General features: G+C 59.1%; 1 protein-coding gene and 2 long non-coding RNA genes across 6 annotated transcripts; 1 reads left to right on the forward strand and 2 right to left on the reverse strand.

The window, feature by feature from the left end:
• Window positions 1-104: 104 nt before the first annotated feature.
• NFE2 (nuclear factor, erythroid 2) lies at window positions 105-20,546 on the forward strand. 3 transcript variants are annotated; one of them, XM_050925926.1, is made up of 4 exons: window positions 105-497; window positions 12,196-12,277; window positions 13,497-13,700; window positions 18,315-20,546. In XM_050925926.1, the coding sequence occupies exons 2-4, from the start codon at window positions 12,227-12,229 to the stop codon at window positions 19,422-19,424; spliced, it is 1,365 nt and encodes a 454-aa protein (XP_050781883.1). In that variant the 5' UTR covers window positions 105-497; window positions 12,196-12,226; the 3' UTR covers window positions 19,425-20,546. The 3 variants fall into 3 exon arrangements, with proteins under 3 accessions (XP_050781883.1, XP_050781885.1, XP_050781886.1); XM_050925928.1 differs by lacking the exon at window positions 105-497 and adding an exon at window positions 13,279-13,402 and having other exon boundaries at window positions 12,192-12,277; XM_050925929.1 differs by lacking the exons at window positions 105-497; window positions 12,196-12,277 and adding an exon at window positions 13,154-13,278.
• Window positions 506-2,278, reverse strand: LOC127035753 (uncharacterized). Its single transcript, XR_007769917.1, has 3 exons — window positions 2,175-2,278; window positions 1,783-2,057; window positions 506-1,413 (listed from the first exon to the last, which is right to left on the reverse strand). It is a non-coding gene; the product is annotated as an uncharacterized LOC127035753 (long non-coding RNA).
• Window positions 5,267-7,785, reverse strand: LOC127035748 (uncharacterized). Of its 2 annotated transcripts, XR_007769909.1 has the most exons (4): window positions 7,042-7,210; window positions 6,797-6,885; window positions 5,410-6,720; window positions 5,267-5,364 (listed from the first exon to the last, which is right to left on the reverse strand). It is a non-coding gene; the product is annotated as an uncharacterized LOC127035748 (long non-coding RNA). The 2 variants fall into 2 exon arrangements; XR_007769908.1 differs by lacking the exons at window positions 5,267-5,364; window positions 5,410-6,720 and adding an exon at window positions 7,272-7,785 and having other exon boundaries at window positions 6,729-6,885; window positions 7,042-7,192.
• Window positions 20,547-21,011: the final 465 nt, after the last annotated feature.

Raw genomic sequence — 21,011 nt, forward strand, 5'->3', positions numbered from 1 at the left:
CGTGGCGCTGCATCCCGGAGTCTTTGCGTGGCTGGGCGTTGTCGGGGGTTGTGTCGTGTTGTGGTGTGTGTCCTTGTTATCACCGTGTGCCTTGGAGCGAGGGCTCCTGTTTCCCTGCAGCGCAGCCCCCGGAGGCAGGAGGGGGGCATCCCCTAGGGACACTGCGCTCTGTGGCTTCCCCTCCACACCTCGCGGGGGGGGGCGGCGGGAGGCCGTTAGACGGCGGGGCAGGGCTGGCCCCGCTTATGTAATAACAGGCAACCCCAGGGAGAGGCGCAGAGCCTCACCGAGGAGACCACGAACGAGAGCCCTGCCCTCCGTGAGCCCCCCAGGGCTGCCCAGGATGGAGGTGCCCTGAGAAGGCCCCCCCCGGCTTGCAGTACGGACCACGCTCGGCTGCCCCAGCACCTCGGGGTCCTCCGGGAAGGAGCCACCGTGAGGGAGACGGGGAAAAGAGTGAGACCCCCGCGCGCCCCCCGGCTGGGGATCCTAGGCAGGTAGGAGCCAGCAGCCCAGCCACGGCCTCTCAAAGGAGACTTTGTTCAGGTCCCCACTGCTCCGGCAGGTGCTGGGAACCCGAGATCCCAGCTGGGGGTGGGAGATTTTCCCAAGGCAGATGGGTCACCACTTGGGGGGCGGAGAGTGAGCCCTGTCCTGCCTGCATGGAACTGCTCACTGGGGTGGTTCATTCAGGGCACCCCCCAACGTGCCAGGATTGGGGCCCCAGACTCTGGAACAAGGCAGGGTGCAATCCCAGCACCAAGCCCTGGATTCCAATGCTGCCCCCCACGACACAGATCCCCAGCCCTGTTTAGCCCCCCAACCGGGGTCCAACCCCCTGACCAGGATCTCTGTCCCCCACAACCCACCCCCCACACCCCAGATCACCATTTCTATCCGGCCGCTCGAGCTGTGGGGAGGGTCCAACCCAGATCCCAGGCTGAAACCTGCTGCTCGGACCCATCTCTGTGAGCTGGCTGGGGACACATGGCTCTGGGGACCCAGGAGTCTGGGGGCAGGCGTGGGGAGGGTGTGGGGCCCACGAGGAAGCTGGGGGTATGAAGTCCTGGGCATGTGGGGCGGGGATGCTGCAGCCCCTGGGGGTTCTGATCAGACGGGCTCCACCCTGCTGGGTTTGGGGGTCTGCGCTCAGTGGCCTGTGGGGCAGTCGCTGCGCTGTGGGGTCCTGCAGAGACTTGCCAGGGCTTCGGCGGGGGTAGGGTTTGTGTCTGAGAGGGCAGGAGAGAGAAAGCAGGTCGGGGGGGGAGGCTCAGCCTGGGGGCCGCCTTCTCCCATCTGCGCCCTTGTGTCACTGGAGGTGAATAAAACACAGCCTCCCCCCAGCACCCTGTATCACCTCCTGGTGCACCACACCATACACACATCCTACACACACGCACCGTGCACACCCACCTCTACACACAGAGTGCACACACGCACGGACACACTGTATGCACATACACACACACCCCTACACACAGGGTGCACACAGACACACTGTATACACACACACACATCCTAGAGTGCACACACACACACCCTACACATACCCACTGCACACACACACCCCTACACACAGAGTGCACACATACACACACACACACCCCTACACACAGAGTGCACACAGACACACTGTATACACACACACACATATCCTACACACACAGAGTGCACACACACACACCCCTACACACAGAGAGCACATGCACACACACACCCTACACATACCCACTGCACACACACACACGGACACACTATATACACACACACACACACACACACTCCTACACACAGAGTGCTCACGCACACGGACACATTGTATGCACACACACACACACACCCCTACACACAGGGTGCACACAGACACACTGTATACACACACACACACATATCCTAGAGTGCACACACACACACCCTACACATACTCACTGCACACACACACCCCTACACACAGAGTGCACACATACACACACACACACCTACACACAGAGTGCACACAGACACACTGTATACACACACACACATCCTACACACACAGAGTGCACACACACACACTCCTACACACAGAGAGCACATGTACACACACACCCTACACATACCCACTGCACACACACACCCCTACACACAGAGTGCACACACACACGGACACACTGTATACACACACACACACACACCCCTACACACAGAGTGCACATGCACACAGACACACTATATACACACACACACACAAACATACACCCTACATATGTCCACTGCACGCACGCACCCCTACACCCAGTGTGCACGCGCACACATTTATACTCTATGCACACATACGTACACAATGCACACACCCATACACACAGAGTGTGCGCGCGCGCACGTTCACACACACACACAGGTGGAGCCAATGCAGAGGTCAGCAAATTCTCCCAGCAAATTCTCCCAGTGTTTGCTACTGAGGTCAGCAGGGCAGGGTTTGATGGTGTGCGGGAGAGAGTGTGAACCAGCAGAACTCCCTGCCACATGATATCACAGAGACGAAGAGAAACGGGCTTGGCACCTGCGGCTGCAATAACTGGTAGGAAATAGAGAGGCTGGGGCTGTGGGGCTGAGTTGATCCAGCCCCCAGGCGCTGCTGGGCTGTGAAGCAGAACCAGGCCTGGGCTCCAGGGACAGGTCTGTGGTCGGCTGGACACACTGGGGGTCTCACAGGGGGAGCCAGGTCCTGGACTTGATGGTCCATTGGCCTTGCCCTCCCCTGGGGCCATTTCTGTTGCCCCAGGGACCCTGCTCCCAGCCTGTGGCTACATCTACACTACAGGATAAATTCGAATTAGCTTAAACCGATTTTATAAAACAGATATTATAAAGTTGATTGTCCGCGTCCACACTAGGCACATTAATTCGGTGGTGTGGGTCCATGGTCCGAGGCTAGCGTCAATTTCTGGAGCGGTGCACTGTGGGTAGCTCCTGTAAAATAATGAGGCCAATAACGTCGATTTGCGTCCACACTAACCCTAATCTGATATAGTAATATCGATTTTAGCGTTACTCCTCTCGTTTTGTAGGAGTACAGAAATCGATTTAAAGAGCCCTTTAAATCGATATAAAGAGCAGTGTAGTGTGGACGGGTGCAGCGTTAAATCGATTTAACGCTGTTAAAATCGGTTTAACAGCATAGTGTAGACCAGGCTGGTCTCAGGACCTGTGACCAGCCAGTTAGTGCTCACCACTGCCCTCTCCTGGATGGCTGCAGACTCGGCTTCACTGAGTGTCATAACCCCCTCACAGCCAACAGCAATTTCCCTTCAGCTCAAGTGCCAGGGGCTGCGCACTCAGAGCAGCAGGGGCTGGATTCTATCCCTGAAGGGTCCCAGAGGGTTTCCAAGACTGCTGACACAGGGAACTCTTCCCCCACTGCCCAAAAGCCGCCACTTCTGGGGTGCAGCGCAGCTCACAGCTGTTTAGCATGAACTGGAAACTAGGCAGAGCTCAGGGAGGTTGGGCTCTGTTTGCTTTTCAGACTGGGGTGTTGCCAGAACCCCAAACTCCCAGGTAGATGGGGGGCTGGCTTGGTGGAGGCACCCAGGATATGGCAGTGCCAGGGATGCCTGAGAGCTGGGTGCGAAGGCTGTTGGAGGTACCAGGGAAATCTAGCAGTGCGGGTGCAGGTGACGTCAGACAGTCCATCAGCAGCTCTGTGGCACTAGCTTACTGAATGTGGCCAGGCCCTGGCTGGGTACCCATGTACCTAACCCGGGGCCAGCCCAGCTTGCCCTTGGAGGGGCGGGGGCTGGGCCTTGCGCTGAGGGGCAGTAAAGGGGTTCCTGTAGCTCTCTCTCTTTCTGAGGATCTGAGCCTTGTGGCAACTTTGTCCTCAGACTGGTAAGAACAAGAAACAGCAAAGAAAATATCGCCCTGCAGGGTCTCAGCTCACTCCTGTCTCCAAGGGCGTGTCACCCCAGAGCAGGCGTCCCGTCTCTCTCAGCCTCAGTAGAGCAACACGTGGGGCATAAAGGATGAGCTGTGTGTCATATGCTCTATACTGCTAAAAGCTAGTGGGGATTCTCCTTCAGCTCCGGGGGCAGAGGCCTGCATTCCTGGGGGATCCAAGCCCTCTCCCTGACCCGTCTCTGGGTCATGGCTTGGGGTGCTGATTTGGCACACAGGATTGGAAGAGCTGTGCCCGCTTCCACCCCCTCTGAGCCAAACTCGGCACTTAGCTAGGCCGGTGTGAAGCTGACTAGCCCCACTCAGGTGCATGGCATGATCCTGGATTTTCCTCAGCGTCACCAAGGAGCAGCTGCCTCTGCAGATCCCAAGGCTGCCTTCCCAACCCGAACCCACACAGGCTCCCATCCCCAACCAGCTGCTCCAGCCAGGAGCAAGCGAGCCAGATTCTAGCCAGGCTTCTGCATCACCTCCATCGGTGACTGCAGCGAAACAGCCCAGCGGGGGGAAGCGGGGCTGGATTGAACCCCTTTGCTGGGGGCAGAGATGGGGCTGGATGCACCCTCTCGGGCTGCGCTGCCAGAACCAGGGTGGGAATCTGGGGCTGGCTCTACCCCCCATACACACTGACCATGATCCCCATCGGGTCCCTCCCTCCAGAGCCCCTGGGCTGGCCCCTGGACTGGCCCCAGGACTCCAAGACGGTGGAGTGACACTGAAGGCCAATCCCCTGGGGGAAGGGCCATTGGCTCAGAGCAGCGCTTGGCCTTGCCTGGGTTGGAAAAGGGGCCCTGAGACGAGCCTGTCTGGGAATCACAGGAGTTGCACCCTAGACACCCCAGAACCTTCTGGAGACTCCCTGGGAGCAGTACAGGGGCTATGACACAGAGTAGTGTGGTGTGGATTCCATCCAGTAGAGGGCAGTGGCGCTCACACACTGACGCATGTGCACACAACACCCACCTACCCAAGTATAAGGCACGCCCACTCAGTGTGGTGCTCTGGTCCCTTCTTGTAGTGCCTAAGCCAGGTATGGCTTGATGGGCCTAGTGCAGCCTTGCCTAAGAGCTGATGTTTTAGGGACGATGATCTGGTTGCAGGTTCGATCCCTGCTGCTATTAACCCACGCAGGGCATGAGCGTTCCACATGCTTGGTACAAGCTACATGTCAGGCTAAGCAGCAGAACAAGCAATGGTCCTGGCGGAACCCTCTGCCCTGACAGAGCCCAGTCACAAGTCTCTGCCTGTCTCTCCGCTTTGCCTGTCTAGTCTGCCCCAGCCCTAAGCACCTACCCAGCTCTGGGGTCAAGCCCCAGGCAGCCCCATCTCAGCACTGACGCCAGCCTGACCTGAACATCTCTGGGAGCTTGAAAAGCCCACCGAGCCCACTGCTGTGCATGCTGGTTTGTTATTGTAGGGTCTCCCTGAGCACTGTGCCATATATGTTGGTTTGTTATTGTAGGGTCTTCCCACAACAGGTACAGGAGCTGGGTAGAATCTTGTAGCAAAGCCATGGGCACTGGGAACTCCATGCCTAGCTGGATGAGACACAGAACTCAGATCCTCCTGGTGTCAAAGCCACCTGCACCAAGGGAGAATCCCCCTCAGCAGTGCAGGGCCTCTGACACACAGTTGAGCAGTCCTTATCCTGCCTAGCAGAGGGCAGTGGTGCACAATGCTTGCCGGCTCCTGCTAATGCTAAGGTTGCAGGATGCCAGCTGGGAGGCGCAGGGGTCTGGAGGGAAAGTGTCCCCACCCTGCGCCACTGGGTGACACCTGGAGTGGGTGCAGGAGGGGATGTGGGTCCCACCTGGTGGGGGAGTATCTGAGACCCAGCAGCTGGAAGGCAGGGCGGGGCACAGGGGAGAGAGCAGGCAGGGGTCAGCACTGCTGGTGGGTAAAGTGGGATCTCAGCTGTCAGAGCCGTCGTAGGGTCTGGCACAAACTGCCAGCTCCCAGGGCCATAGTGACAGTCCTGGCAGGCTCTTCTCTGTTGATCTCAAAGCGCTTCACCGAGGAAGTCAGCGCTGTGAACCCTATTGTACAGATGGGGAAACTGAGGCAGCGAGCGGCACAGCTTGCCTAAGGTCACCCAACAGGCCAGAGCCAGGGACAGACCCCAGCTCTCTCGAGTCCCAGTCCATTGCACTCCCCACGAGACCACCCTGCCTCCGATGCTACAAGGGCAGTGAGCAGTGTTTGCGAGTGGCTGTGCTGGGGGATGCTGGAGTGTTTGCACCAAGGGTCCTCCCAGCGCAGTGCATGGTGCTGATCACATGGCAGGGCTGCCTGGGCCAAGGGTGCAGGGCAGGGCCACCCTGATGAGCCGAGAGGGCTGGGCAGTGGCCAGGGCTGGTGGGGAGGCCGCTCTTAAGGAGGATGTCACAGAGAGGCCCTGCAACCCCCCCACCCTGTCCCATGCCCTGGGCCCAGGAGCAAGGGAGGGGGACGTGCCCGGCTGGAGCCAGGCGCAGTGTTAACCAAGAGAGGCCGGGCGTCAGTTTTGCCTTGTGCAACATCCCGCTGGGGCCTTGGGAAATCATAGGGGGCCTGTGTCGAAACACGGGCGGGAAACCAGGGGCCCCAGAAGGTGATAACGGCCCACAGGCTGTGGTGGGGGAGGGGGACAATCAGTGCCTTAACCCTCTGCATCTCCCTGCAATAAACGTGCCCTGTTCTCTACAGGGCCCTAGCATCAGGTGGCAAAACTGCTGCTCACCGAGGGAATCAGGACCAGAGCTGGGGCTAGAACCCAGGAGTCCTGGCTCTCTGCCCCATAGCTCTAACCTATCAGACCCCACTCCCCTGCCAGAGCCAATGGAGAGAACCCAGGAGTCCTGGCTCTCTGCCCCATAGCTCTAACCCACCAGACCCCACTCCCCTGCCAGAGCCAAAGGAGAGAACCCAAGAGTCCTGTCTCTCTGCCCCATAGCTCTAACCCACCAGACCCCACTCCCCTGCCAGAACCAAAGGAGAGAACCCAGGAATCCTGTCTCCTCCCAGCCCCATAGCTCTAACCCACCAGACCCCACTCCCTGCCAGAGCCAAAGGAGAGAACCCAGGAATCCTGTCTCTCTGCCCCATAGCTCTAACCCACCAGACCCCCACCCCCCTGCCAGGGCCAAAGGAGAGAACCCAGGAGTCCTGTCTCTCTGCCCCATAGCTCTAACCCACCAGACCCCACTCCCCTGCCAGAGCCAAAGGAGAGAACCCAGGAGTCCTGTCTCTCTGCCCCATAGCTCTAACCCACCAGACCCCACTCCCTGCCAGAGCCAAAGGAGAGAACGCAGGAGTCCTGTCTCCTCCCAGCCCCATAGCTCTAACCCACCAGACCCCACTCCCCTGCCAGAGCCAAAGGAGAGAACCCAGGAGTCCTGTCTCCTCCCAGCCCCATAGCTCTAACCCACCAGACCCCACTCCCCTGCCAGGGCCAAAGGAGAGAACCCAGGAGTCCTGGTTTCCATTCCCTTGGGCTCTAACCTTTAGACCACATGGAGAACGTGGCTCGGAACAGGAGGGGTCTGACATTTAGGCCTGGCCCAATCCCCACACGGCTGGCACTGAAGGGGGGAATCGGGTTTGGGATCTGACGCCGGCGGCGGGAGAGTAAATCTCATGTTGCTTCAGCGCAAATCTGCCCCTAGCTGGCATCAGGTTCAGCCCTGTGGGGAGCTGCCCCTGATCCGGGGGCTCTGATCCACATGGCGGGGAGACAAACGGACGGGATGAGAGTGACGCAGAGTCCTGGATCCAGGCACCACCTGGGCTGCTCAACAGAAAGTCCCGAGCACCCCTCCCCGCCCCACCCCCACAGCCTCTACCCTGGCTCATCCCCCCACTCCCCCGGCCCGTTAACCCCATCCACAATGGCTTCGGTGGAAATCAAGCACTGGTAGCACGAGGCTGCCGAGCTAAGCCCCCCTCCCCCAGCCTGGCACGCCGGTCCTGGTGGGATGCTGCTGCGGCCGGCTGCTCATCCCGCTTGCTGGAAAGCACCTGAAAGCAGAAGTGAGCACAACGCGCGGTCTGGCTGGGCGTTCCCGCGGCTGGGGAGTGTTTATGGTCCCGGGGACTGAGAGATGAGACAGCTTGGGGCATCCACGGGGCATCCTCAGGAGACAGCCCAGGGCACTCTGCCAACCTGCCCCCACAGGGAGCTGCCACGTGCTCCCGAGCCCCTCCAGGGCCCAGCCTGGTGCACCCTCAATGTCCAAAGGCAGCAGGTTCAGCACAAGGAACACAAGGGCTGCGCCAGGCTCAGGGCCCAGCTCAAGGATTTGGGAGTGGGGGCAGGCTCCCCAAGGCCAGTTCTGATTGGTCACTTAAGTCACATGTGTGTGTATGGTATGGGGGGGATTTTTCAGCGAAAAACCACCAACCCCCATATTTCTGGGATCAAAGGGTTGTTTCCTCTTTCGACATTCCGTTGTTTTTTATCGAGATATTTTTGGAAAATTACGAAATGTTCGTAATAGCTTTGAAGGGGCCGTTGGGAGCATCTCGTCCGCCGTCCCGCGTAGCACCAGTCAGAAAACTTCCCTGACTAATTCCTCCCTGAACCAGAGCAGGCCTTGGACGAAAACAGCCTCGCAAAGTTGCCAGGAATGGGGACAAAAGCAAAGGGGGGAAAAACAAACCAAGAAATCTAGCAGATTTAGAATTTTTTTTTTGAATTAAAAAAGGCTGAATTGGCCTCTTTGAAAATCATAGAATATCAGGGTTGGAAGGGACCTCAAGAGATCATCTAGTACAACCCCCTGCTCAAAGCAGGGCCAATCCCTAGGCAGATTTTTGCCCCAGATCCCTAAGTGGCCCCTTCAAGGACTGAGCTCACAACCCTGGGGTTTAGCAGGCCAATGCTCAAACCACTGAGCTATCCCTCCCCCCAAATGCAGTGGGACAGAGCTGATCCAGTGAAGGCCCAAACTGAGGTTACTGAGGCCAGGTCTTGGGGGTGGATTTTTCAGCCCCCTGAGTCCCATAGCTGTTGACCGACGTTTTAAGTGTTGACCAGGCCTCCGACTGGAAGCTGTGTCCCAGCCCAGAGGTGGCTGCATTGGACTGTAAGCTCTTTGGCACAGGGACCATCTGTCTGTTGTGTTTATAGAGCGCCTGGCACGTTGGGGGCCTGGTCCATGAGTGAGGCTCCAAGATGCTACTGTAATACACCTAATAAATACCTATAGACAGTAGGAGCCGCTGGAACGTCCCACCCCGGAGGCTGGATTCCTCCCAGTTCAAACTGGAACTGAGCCATGAGTCTGTAACAGGGAGGGGACTTAGTCCTGGGAGCAGCTTCCCAGGGGACTGGTGGATTCTCCAACACGTGGAGGCTTTTGTCTGAGGATGGACACACGTCCAAATGATCCGGGCCCCTCAGTTACCAGGCTGGATGCAGGGATCTGAATGGACCTTTCTGGTTTTATCGCCAAGAAATCTATTTCCCCTCCAAACTGCCTCACTAGCTTCCCAGGGGGGCCTGTGGGCCCCGCCCTGCCCCCATGACAGCCCCGTTGCCAGAGACTGTCAGCCTTTTAGGGATGGCTGTGGGGGCAGGTGTCTGTGATCCAGGGACTGGCCTGAGACCTGGCAAACTCCTTTCGCAGGCGTGTGGAAACAGCTGCAAGGTGGTAGCTGCTGGCACTGGCTGCTGGATTTGGATGGGTGGCCATGTGGGGAAGGCGCCGTGTCCCGTTATCCAACAGCTGCTTCTGTGGTACAGCAGTGGGTGTGGCCCAGTTGGTACCAATCAGCTGTAAAAGTCTCTGATCTGCCTAGTCAGTTACACGGAACCCACCTGCATGGCCCTTGGCAGTGCCCATCTCTGCCCCAGTGTCACTGGATGTTTTCGGAGTGAGGGTGCTGAGCTGCACCCCTCTTATCCCTGCCCGCACCTCTCACCACCCCCTAGAGCTGGGGCTGGGAGCAGGGCTATGGCTCTAGGAGGGGTGGTGAGAGGTGCGGGCAGGGACTGGAGTAAGGCGGCGGAGGCTGGGGACACAGATAGAGGTGGGTGTGGAGCCGTAGGTGTGGGTCCGTCAGCCAGGACCTTGCGTGCGGGGCTGGCAGCTGGGACTCTGGGGCTGGCAGCGGAGCCCCCAGGATCAGCAGCCGAGTGGGACCCAGCGGTTGAGCAGGACCTGGAGCCAGCAGCCAACACCCTGGACAGCCTGGACTGGCAGCCAGGACCCCGGGCAGCAGGGGCGCAGGGCTGGCAGCTGGGATGCCGAGTGTAAAACCTGGGGATGCTGCAGCAACCCCTGCACCCTACTTCCCATGCCCATGTTCTGCCCCTCATCCTGATCTGACCATACCCAGCGTCTCCCTGGCCCCAGAGCTTGTCATTGGTTAGAGTCACTCCTCGCGTCTGCGTGGCACTGGCAGGTGCTGTCTGGGGATCCCACAGCCAGGCCCTGCAGAACAGCATCACGGAAATAGGGTCTGGGGGGCCACATGATCCCAGCTGGGTTGTCGATGGGGTGATGCTGCAATGTGGAACTGGGGGCGGGTGAGAGGGGACTGCACAGGCAGAGGAGGGCTTTGTGCCTGGATTCTGGTGAGGTTCCTGGAGGTGACGTACTGAAGATTTCAGACACTCCCCTGGTTGGCGATGATGGCGGGTGGCCTGAGCAGGCTGTGGCTTTTTTTTTCCACCCTTGCTTTGGCTCAGGTCCCCCGCATCTGGCCCGTCGTCTCCGTGGTTTATTGCCCCAATTGTGGTTCCATGGGGATTCTCTCTCCCACACATCTTTACTGTGAATTGCCCCTCAGGTTTCCCCGGTGCACGGAGGGGGAGGCGGGCGCTTTCAAGTCTGGCTTCGTGGACGCAAATTACAGCTTCAGGCTCAGCTGAACCCCCTGGGGAGCCAGGCTGGACTTTCCAAGGAGCTGCCGCCCAGCGCGCCCCTGGCAGGGCCATCTCTCCTGAGAATCCGGCTCTGCCTGGGTGCCCCCCTTGGAAGGCTGCCTTGGCCAGGAGTGGGCTTAGAGGCGGGTGTGGGGCAGGGGAGCGTCGATCTGCCAGAGTCTGTCCCTGTAAGCCCCACAGAACCTGCTGAGCCATGCGGGGTGGGACCTGGGATCTGTCCCTTTGGGTCCCAGGGAGCTGGCCTGGCCATGGGGGGGTGGAGGGAGCTGGTTCTCTCCCTTTGGGCCCCAGAAAACCAGCCCAGCCATGGGGGGAGCCGAGATCTGTCCATTTGTGCCCCTCAGAGCCATCCTGGCCATGTCATTCATTCATTCCTGGGGTGGCACAAGCCCACTGGGACTCAGTTCCACTGGGGGATTAAAGACTCTGACCCCCCCCATACAGGGTGCCTGAGTATCACTGGCGGGGGCGTCGTGGGGGTCATTGCTTGGCAGAGCTGAATGGAGCAGCAGGGACGTTCCCCTGGGAGGGCACTGCCAGCAGGGAGGGGGTAACGTGGGTGCCGGGCGGGGCTGGCGAGTGACGGGGCCGGTTCTGCTTCTCTTCCTGGCAGCCCGGGGGCTCCCCTGCTGCAAGGAGCCTCTTGTGAAATCGCTGGAGGGAGGCAGCCCTGCCCCGCACACTCAGGCGCTGGCACTGGGGAGGGCTGCGGACCCAGGGAGCGGGGCAGGGGCTCAGCAGGGGGCGCTCTCCCCTGGCAGTCAGCTCTGGCCCTATTGCCCCAGGGTGGCGCTAGGGGGCGCTGTGCTGCAGGAGGGTGCAAGGTAAATCCAAGGCCTGGCCATGCATGGTCATTAGCGTGGCGCAGTCTCTCAGGGCGGAAGCGTGAGTCACAGCACCTTGGCCAATCTGAGTGGGGTCACTGGGGTCCCCTCCATGATCCACCATCGGCTCCTGTTGCAAAACAGGATTATTCTGTGCATATCTGCAGCACTTAGAGACCCTGACCGAGATCAGGGCCCTGCTGCGCCAGGTGCCGCACAGACACAGAGTGAGAAACGGACCCTGCCCCAAAGAGCTCCCAGGCTGAATAGAGACAAGGAGGGGAAACTGAGGCACTGAGCAGAGACGCAGCCATGGAACAGAACCCCGGCGTCCTGTGTTCTAGTGCAGTGCACTACCCACTAGATCACACTGCCTCCCTCGTGCTTTGGGCAGTTTCATGGGTGTGTCTGGCCCTGGACAGAGACTGGGGATGGTCAGGGCTGGGAGTGGGTGGGTAAAGCACAGTGGGTTCAGGGAACTGGCTGGGCATGAGCCTGACAGCTGCTGGCTGGGGGCATGTCTTGGCCATGCAGCTGCGGGTGATAAGGGCTCTTATCTGTGTGTTGCAGGAGCAGAGCAGGCCTCCTCCCAGCTTCATGAATGTCTGATTTTGCCAGCTGCGGGCTGCAAATTCATAGAACCGGCTCAGAGGTGAGGGGAGCGACCAGGGAGGGGAGGCTTATCGGGGCACCAGACGGGGTGGCCACTCCCAGGGTCGCCGTGGGAAACATCCCACCGGGCGGCAGAAGGAAACATGGTGCTCGGGAATGGCCCAGTACTGCAGCCCCCCCCCCCACCCCGCCCAACCCCCCAGATGTGACAGGGGTGGGAGACTGTGGAGGGAGCTCAGGAAGGGGTGGAGCGGGACGAGGGGGGGGGGGGGAGAAGTCGCCCCAGGCAGAGGGGGAAGAGAAATGAGGAGGCATGAGGCCGCGGTAGGGTAAGAGAGCAGCAGCGGGGGGAGTGGGGATGTGGGGGCTGGTGGGCGTGGCCCTAACTGGGTTGAGTTGGGAAGAGGACTAAGGTTGCCAGAGCTCAGTGGGAATCAGGAACTGGAGTCTTTCCTATAAATGCCACCCCCACCCCCCATCTCTGCCAGGAAGGGGGTGTCCCTCAGCCCACTTCTGTGAGAGGAGTTAGAGCCAGAACTCCTCAGGCTACCCAGCTCCAGACTGTGACCCCTGACACAACCTCTCAGACTCAGGAGAGTTGGGATCTGGAGCCAGTCTCCAGAGTGGGGGCCCAAGGGGAGCCTGGCCCCTCCATACGCTTGGCCCAGCAGGCCCGAGGGAGATGCTCAGAGCAGAGCGATCCTGGGCATCCCCACTTCCCCTGCCACACCCAGGCCATGCTGGACAGAACGAGCCTCAGGCCTCTAGGGAACCTGGGAGCTGCAAAGAGCTCCTCAGCCTTCCCCATTTCAGAGAGAACTCTCCAGTTCCCAATCAGAGAGAGAAATAGCTCAGACCACCAATCAGCAGATAGGAAGGCTGGTGTGTGTGGGAAGATCCTATCTCTACCAATCAGCAGGCAGAAAGGCTGGGGTGAATCCTGTCTCCACCAATCCCCAGGCAGGAAGGCTGGAATGGATCCTGTCTGTACCAATTAGCAGGCAGGAGGGATGGAAGGATCCTTTTTCTACCAATCCGCAGGTGAGGACATTTGGGGTGGCTCCAGTCCCTATCAATCAGAAGGCAGGAAGGTTGGGATGGATCCTGTCTCCACCAATCCCCAAGCAGGAAGGTTGGGGAGGATTCTGTCTCTACCAATCAGCAGGTGGGAAGGCTAGGGTGGATCCTGTCTCTACCAATCAGTAAGTGGGAAGGCTGGGCCCTTATCCAATCAAATTCTTTCTTTCCTTGTGCCACAGAATTTCCCTACCACGGCCGGTTTTGGGGTGGCCCTTCTGGAGCAGACGCTGGGCAGGGCCTGGGCCGGCAAGATGCCCCCTTGCCCTCCCCAGCAGGGCCGGACCCGGACATCACTCCTGCCCGCACCACCACTGAGTGAGCCTGGCCAGCAGGGAGAGATGGAGCTGACCTGGCAGGAGATCATGTCCATCGCGGAGCTGCAGGTGAGCCCCGAATGGAACCTCTGCTTCCCTCCCCCAGCCAGGCCGCCTTTGGATCCCAGGCTTCTTGGTTCAGCCGGTCGCTGCGTCCAGCGCGGAGCCCCACGATCTCCTGGGTGCTAGAGAAGCTGGAGGGGCAGTTATTGTAGAAGAGGGAGTGGTTGACCCAGCTGCGCCAGAGCCCCAAGGTGCTGTGTTGCCAGGCCCCTGTCCCCACTGGGCTACTGCCACCCACCTGGGTGTCTGTCTCCCAGGGGTTTGGTTGGCATCTCCCCTTGCAATGGGGCCTTGTTCCCAGGCGGCTGCCTGCTGTGGGCTCACACAAGTGACACGAGTTTGGCCAGGTTCAGAGCCTAGACCCCAGCGGGCGATTTGCTCCCAGCACCTAGAGGGGGAAGTTCTGATCTGGGTCGAAAGTCACATGGGTTCCCTTGAGCCTGCCATAGGGAGGGGACTCACGGCTCAGCCCCCACCCCATCTTGGCATGGACACTGCCAGCTCGAGAAGGGGAGTGCACTGGCTGGCTCTTGGCCTGGCCTTGATAAGCCCAGGTTGGACCAGTGGTGGGTCCCTGCGATGGGCCATCTGCCCCAGCCAATCTGGCCCTGGCTGGAAACACAGAGCTCACCCCAGACCTGATGTTTAGGTCTAATTTCTCCCATCTGCTCCCCCATCCTTTGGCCTCAGCCCAATTCCCAGTGGTGCTAACCGGCCCCCAGTGCCAACCAAATCCCCGTCCCCCTAGTAGGGATCCCTGAGTGAGGGAGCAATACTGCCCCCTAGTGGCTGAGCCCACCAAGACGATAAGGGAGCTGCTAGCTGTGCAGGGCAAGGGAGCGCTCCTCCTGTTGGTGAGTTCTAGCCCCACGTCCCTGGGATTCTTTGCAGCCCCCTGGATCTATCCCACCAGGGACAGGTGACCTGGTCAGTGTAGGGAGGCAGCCAGGGCTCTGGGGACACACAGCCGCCTGGCCAGCACCCTGTCCTCCCGAGGCCCCGCAGAGCTGCAGGTATTAATTACACACAGCCGCCTCTTTAATCTTCCCAGTGGGATGGAGCTGATCACCTGCCCCTGCGCCAACACTGCCCCATTCACTGCAGGGCCCTTGCTGTGGTGTTCGGCTGGTGGGGGCAGGGCGGGGGGAGGCCGGCCGCACAATGGGGCATCTGTCTGATGAGATGAATCGGCTCCATTGTTCTGGTAGGGACGATATCGCGCTGTCCATCTCTGTAGGGCAGGCACCTGCTGCAGGGCTGGGCGCCTTCCCAGCATGCTTTGGGCCTGCAACCTCCTCCCCGAGGGGCAGGGTGATCCCAGCATGCTCCATTCCCCCTCGAACCCCAGGAATGACACAGTCACAGCATGCTCTGGCCCCCCCATCCCACCCCAAGGGGTAGGGTGTTCCCAGCATGCTCTGGGTCTCCCTTATCCTACTCCAAGGGGCAGGGTGTTCCCAGCATGCTCTGGGTCCCCCCATCCTACTCCAAGGGGCAGGGTGTTCCCAGCATGCTCTGGGCCCCACATCTCATCCCTAGGGACAAGGTGTTCCCAGCGTGCTCCATTCCACCCCAAGGAATAGCATATTCCCAGTATGCTCTGGGCCTCCCATTCTACCTCCAAGGGGTGGTGAGTTCCCAGCATTCTGCATTACCCACCCCCACAGCCTTAGGTCTTCCTGACCCCTTTCTAGGGCTGGCGGTGCTGCAGAGTGTGGGTAGCGGGGCAGGCAGTGCTGGTGCCCTGAGCAGCTGGCGCGGGTGACTGTAAATGCTCAGGAAGATTAGAGAGGCTACAAAAGCAGAAAGTGCAATAACAATGGGGAGTTTCAATTGTCCTCTTACTGAGTGGGCACATGTCCCCCTAGGGCAAGATGCAGAGATAAAATTCCTAGAGACCACTAGCTTCCACCGCTGCTCCCTGGAGCAGCTAGTCCTGGGAGCCAGTCACGAGGGGAGAGGCGGGTCTTGATTTAGTCCTAAGTGGCACCCAGGAGCTGGTCCGAATACTCCTGACCTTCTTGGGAATAGCAACTGTTGCGTAATCCTTGTAGGGGGGTAACACAAGAAAACCCACCATGGTGACATTTCACTTTAAAAAGGGGAACGATGCGCCAAGGGGGGACCCCTGTTAGCTGGCCATTAAAAGGGTGAAATGCCTGCAAGCAGTGTGGGGACTGTTTAAAACCACCAGAGTAAAGGCTCAGACTGAAGTCAGGAGAGACAATAAGAGGACCAGAAGAAGACCACAGGTAGGCTGACCAGATAGGGGGTAATAGGAGCCTATATAAGAAAAAGCCCCAACTATCGGGACTGACCCTATACAATCGGGACATCTGGTCACCCTACCACCAGGGATAAGCAGCACAGTACGAGGCAAAAAGTCTGGAAGTCAGGTCCCAGTGAGGGTAATAAGAAGCCGCCCAAACTCTGGCAGATGAAGCATAAAACTAAAATAAGGCCAGTCAAGAAAGAATTTGAGAAGCTGCTTGCTAAGAACGCGGAAACCAACAGTAAGAATGTTTTTAAATACATCCAAAGCCAGAAGCCTGCCAGCCAGACAAGGGGCCCACTGGGCGGCCGAGGTGCTAAGGGAGCACTCAAGGAAGACAAGGCCATTGAGGGGAAGTTCAATGAATCCTTTGCCCTGGTCTTCGCTGCAGAGGGTGTGAGGGAGATTCCCACACCTGAGCTGTTCTTTTTCAGTGACCGATCTGAGGAGCTGTCGCAGATTGAGGTGTCAGTAGAGGGGTTTTTGGAACAAATTGATAAATTAAGCCGTAATAAGCAGGGATGAAAATAATATTAAACTCTTACCCATACGGGGGCCCAGAATGGGTGGGGCCTCAGCAGAAGGGGCAGGGCTGGGGTCAGTCTCCCCCACCCAGCCCATCCGCGCTTCCTAGCCCGCACCACTCGCAGATCTGATGGTGATTTAAAAGGGCCTAGGGCTTAATTGCCAGCCCTGGGGCATCTGCCCCTTTTGTCCCCCCCTCGGTGGCAGAGCTGCCAACTGGGGGTGGGGGAGGGGGAAGGGGCAGCGATGTTAACCCTTTAACATCGGCTGCGTAAGGGCTTCTTACTGGTACGCCGTACTGGCTAACTTTCACCCCTGGTAATAAGTCACTAGGACCAGATGGGATTCACCCAAGAGTGCTGAAGGAACTCAGATATGACGCTGCAGAATTACTAACTGTGGTATGTAACCTATCACTGAGCTAAGCCTCTGACCCAGCTGACTGGAGGGTAGCTAATGTAACCCTAATTTTAAAAAGGGCTCCAAAAGTGATCCTGCCAATTACAGGCTGGCGAGCCTAACTTCAGTGCGGGGCAACTTGGCAGAAACTAAGTGAAGAACACACAGATAAACAAGATTTGCTGGGGAAGAATCAACATGGCTTTCGTGAAGGGAAATCATGCCTCACCAATCTATTAGAATTCTTTGAGGCGGTCAATAAACATGTGGACAAGGGTGATTCAGGGACATAGTAAACTTGGCCCTTCAGAAAGCCTTTGACAAGGGCCCTCACCAAAGCCAGGTAAGCAGTCAGGGGACAAGAGGGACGGTGCTCTCATGGGTCAGTAAATGCTTAAAAGACAGGAAACAAAGGGTAGGAATAAACGGTCCGTTTTCACAATGGGGAGAGGTAAATAGTGGGGACTCCCAGGGATCTGTACTGGGACCTCTACTGTTCAACATATTCGTAAATGATCTGGAAAAGGGGGTAAACTGTGAAGTGGGAAAGTTTGCAGAAGATACAAAATCACCCCTGTTAAGCCCAAAGCTGATTGTGAAGTTACAAAGGGATCTCAGAACTCGGTGACGGGGCAACAAAATGGCAGATGAAATTCAGTGTGGTAGATAAATGTAATGCTCACCAGAAAACATAATCCCAACTACACATATGTGATGATGGTTCTAAATTAGCTGTGACCCCTCAAGAAAATGAGCTTGGCCTCACCATGGAAAACCTCAGCTCAGTGTGCCGGATGAGGATGTAAAGATCCATTAGGCAAGGGATCGATAAAAAGACAGAAAATATCATAATGCCATTATAGAAATCCCTGGTATGCCCAGGCCTTGAATAAGGGGTGCAGCTCTGGTTGCCCTGTCGTAAAAAGGATACAGCGGGACTGGAAAAGGTTCAGAGAAGGGCAACAAAGATGAGTGGCGGGGGGGGGAGCTGGGGGAAGCATGAGTTGGGGGAGGGGAGGTGGTTGGAGGAGAGTGGGTTGGGGGGAGTGGAGGGAGCATGGGTGAGAGAAGGGACAGGAGTTTGCAGAAGGAGGTTGGGGGAACATGAGTCAAGGGAGGGGAGGGGACATTGGTCCAGTCTGGACTCTATGTTGCTTTTGCACCAGCATTTTGGGCCTAGGGCGTGGTGGGGAGCGTGACCGTAGTGCTACGGGGGGAGTTGGGAGTAAGGACTCCTGTGTTCTATTCCTGACTCTGCCACTTGACCCTGAGCAAGCTGCGTACCCTCCCTGTGCCTTGGTTTCCCTACCCTGTCCTATGGGGACAACACCCAAGACCCCTCAGGCATGGGAGGCCTGGCCCAGCAATGCCTCGGGGGAAGCTCCTAGCAGCCACTAACCAGCCTGCATCTCTCAACCCCACAGGGCCTGGATGTGCCGAATGAGACCCCCTATGACCCGGCACTCTACACCCTCATGCAGCAAATGGTGCCCACTGTCAACTACGGGCACTGCCCAGCGCTGGGGGATGGCCCAGTGCCCAGCTGCAGCCAGCCTGCCCCAGTGTATGACCGCCACTATCTGGATGCCATGGCAGCTCCATGCCCCCGGCTGATGGGCCCCGTGCCCCCTATAGACCCCCCTTATGGCTACACTGGGATGCTGATCTCCTCCAGCCTTGACTCGGGGCCGGAAACCACCTCCCTGAGCCAGATCGGCACTAATAAGACTCCGTCTCTGTCCGGGCTGCAAAGCGAGGCCCAGCGGGAGGCCGGCGGGCGGGCTGAGGGGGGCCGGGCTGAGGGCTATGGCCCCCCACCACCCTGCAATGTCCAGGAGGACTTGGAGTCAGATTCGGGCCTGTCACTCAACTACAGCGACGCTGACTCCATGGAGACAGAGGGGCTGGAGCCCAGCAGGCTGCGGCCTGACTACGCGGAGATGTACCCCGTGGACTATGGCCCACACTACCCCTTACTGCCCACCTTGCAGGAGGTACCCCCCTTCTCCATGCAGCCCCCGGAGCCATTCAAGCCCCAGCCGGAGAAGGGCCGGGTGCCCCCGCGGGCCGAGCTGGCCTGCAGCCGGGACGAACGCCGCGCCCTGGCCATGAAGATCCCCTTCCCCACCGAGAAGATCGTCAACCTGCCGGTGGACGACTTCAACGAGCTGGTGTCCAAGTACCAGCTGACGGAGCCGCAGCTGGTGCTGATCCGGGACATCCGGCGCCGCGGGAAGAACAAGGTGGCGGCCCAGAACTGCCGCAAGCGCAAGCTGGAGAACATCGTGCAGCTGGAGCAGGAGCTGGAGCAGCTGGGGCGGGAGCGGCAGCAGCTGCTGCGGGACCGCTGCGAGGTGGACAAGACCCTGGGCCTGATGAAGCAGAAGCTGGGCCAGCTGTACCGTGAGGTCTTCCTCATGCTGCGGGACGACGCGGGGAACCCCTACTCGCCCGACGAGTTCTCCCTGCAGCTCACCGCCGACGGTGGCATCTTTCTGGTGCCACGCAGCAAGAAGCTGGACAGCGGGGACTGAGCGGGGCGGCCCCAGGGCCCCACAGCTAGGCCCTGCCTGGGTGTGGGCTGTGGGGGGGTCGGTGTTCTTTCCCAGCAACCAAACCTGCTTGTGGGGGGCCCCTTGGCGCGTTACACACCTGGAGGCATCATAAGGGCCTGGAGGGCCTGTCAGTGCCTTACATACCCAAACCCTGGAGATGTCATAGGGAACAGAGGGGCCTGCCAGAGCATCACACACCCAAGCAAACCCTGGAGGTGTCATACGGGGATGGGGGGACCCTGTAGTGCGTTACGCACCAGGGTCCCAGACGTGTCACTCTTTGTTTCTGTGATGATTACCCCAGCCCCCTACACTCCCCTGTGGAGACCAGATCCCGACCCTGCTGAGTCCCTTGCCCCCTACTCCCCGAGCTCTGTTCCCAGGGGGTGTTTGGGGTGACGATGCCGACCGCAGGGAAGAACAGCACTTCTCAGACCCACTCGCCCCACAGAAATGACTTGGCCTGGAGAGAAGAAGGGTTCTGCCCCATGTGCCTCACAGAGCCGAGAGAACCGGAGTCTCTTCCTTCCTGAGCACCCATAAGTCTGTTTGTCAGATGCCCCTTTGCAAAGTCACGGAGCGCAACAGGAGCCCTATGTCCCTGAGGGCAGGGCTGGGGGGCTGGGGTGAAGGCAGCTGGGGGTCCCTGAGGGCAGGCTGAGGGGGGCAGGTCTGTGCAGGGTCGAGAGGGACAGGGAAGGACGGGGTCCCTGAGGGCAAGGGGCTGTGCAGGGCCATGGGGGAGTGAACAGGAGGTGGTCTCTGAGGGTACGGTGGTGATGCCGGGCAGGGAGAGGCTGGCCTTGGGGCCCATGGCTCATGGCTCTGAGCCCGTGTGGCTGGGTACGGGGCCAATCCACCCTCACGGTGGGTTGCGAGAGCAGGTGCTGAGCACAGCAGCTGAGATCTTGTGGCCCAGAGGCCGGCTGGCCAGGGGACCCCAGAGCTCAGAGGGTTGAATATGGGGAGCCGTGGCCCCAACTGCTGTGTTGCAAGGTGCCCCTGGCGGCGTTTTCCCCACTTGGACTGTTGTAAATAGACCTCTGGCCGGTGGCTGCCAACTGTCCAGCAATAAACAGCGCCCGGAGGGACCCGCTGGGAGCCCGCGTTTCTATGCCTGTCACTGGGGGGGGGGTCACTCACCGACGCCTGGGGAGGGAGGAGGAGGCGGATGGTGGGAACAGGCTGCAAACTGTGCGAGATGGGAGGGCATGCGTGTGTGTGAACAGTGCAGGGGTGTGCGGGCAGTGAAGCGGTTGTGTGTGGTGGGAGGCCCCGGCTGTGTAACACAGCCAGCGCCTGCATTGGTGGGGAGTCTGTGTACAGCCCGGGGCTTGGGCGAGGGACGCTGGGCAGAGCCCAGTCCTGACCTCCTCCCCAGCGCTGTAGCTTCATGGGCGCAGGTTGCTCCTCCTGGGTCATGGCTCTGCACAGCCTGCTTGCCCTCACCCCAGCACGCCTGGCCTCAGTGAGCCGGTAGCACAGGCCAGTGCCAAGCAGAGCCGCTCTGCGCTGCATGTGTATGTTTTTATGGTATATGCATTATGTATACATTGTGCGGGGGGG

This window comes from Gopherus flavomarginatus, chromosome 16 (genome assembly GCF_025201925.1).
Source record: "Gopherus flavomarginatus isolate rGopFla2 chromosome 16, rGopFla2.mat.asm, whole genome shotgun sequence".
Classification (NCBI taxonomy): domain Eukaryota; kingdom Metazoa; phylum Chordata; order Testudines; family Testudinidae; genus Gopherus; species Gopherus flavomarginatus.

Bases quoted from the DNA above. Each gene is read 5' to 3' on its own strand.
- NFE2 (XM_050925926.1), top strand. From the start codon at position 12,227: ATGTCTGATTTTGCCAGCTGCGGGCTGCAAATTCATAGAACCGGCTCA. The intron at 12,278-13,496 runs GTGAGGGGAGCG...CTTGTGCCACAG, and splicing joins TTCATAGAACCGGCTCAGAG to AATTTCCCTACCACGGCCGG. The intron at 13,701-18,314 runs GTGAGCCCCGAA...TCAACCCCACAG, and splicing joins TGTCCATCGCGGAGCTGCAG to GGCCTGGATGTGCCGAATGA.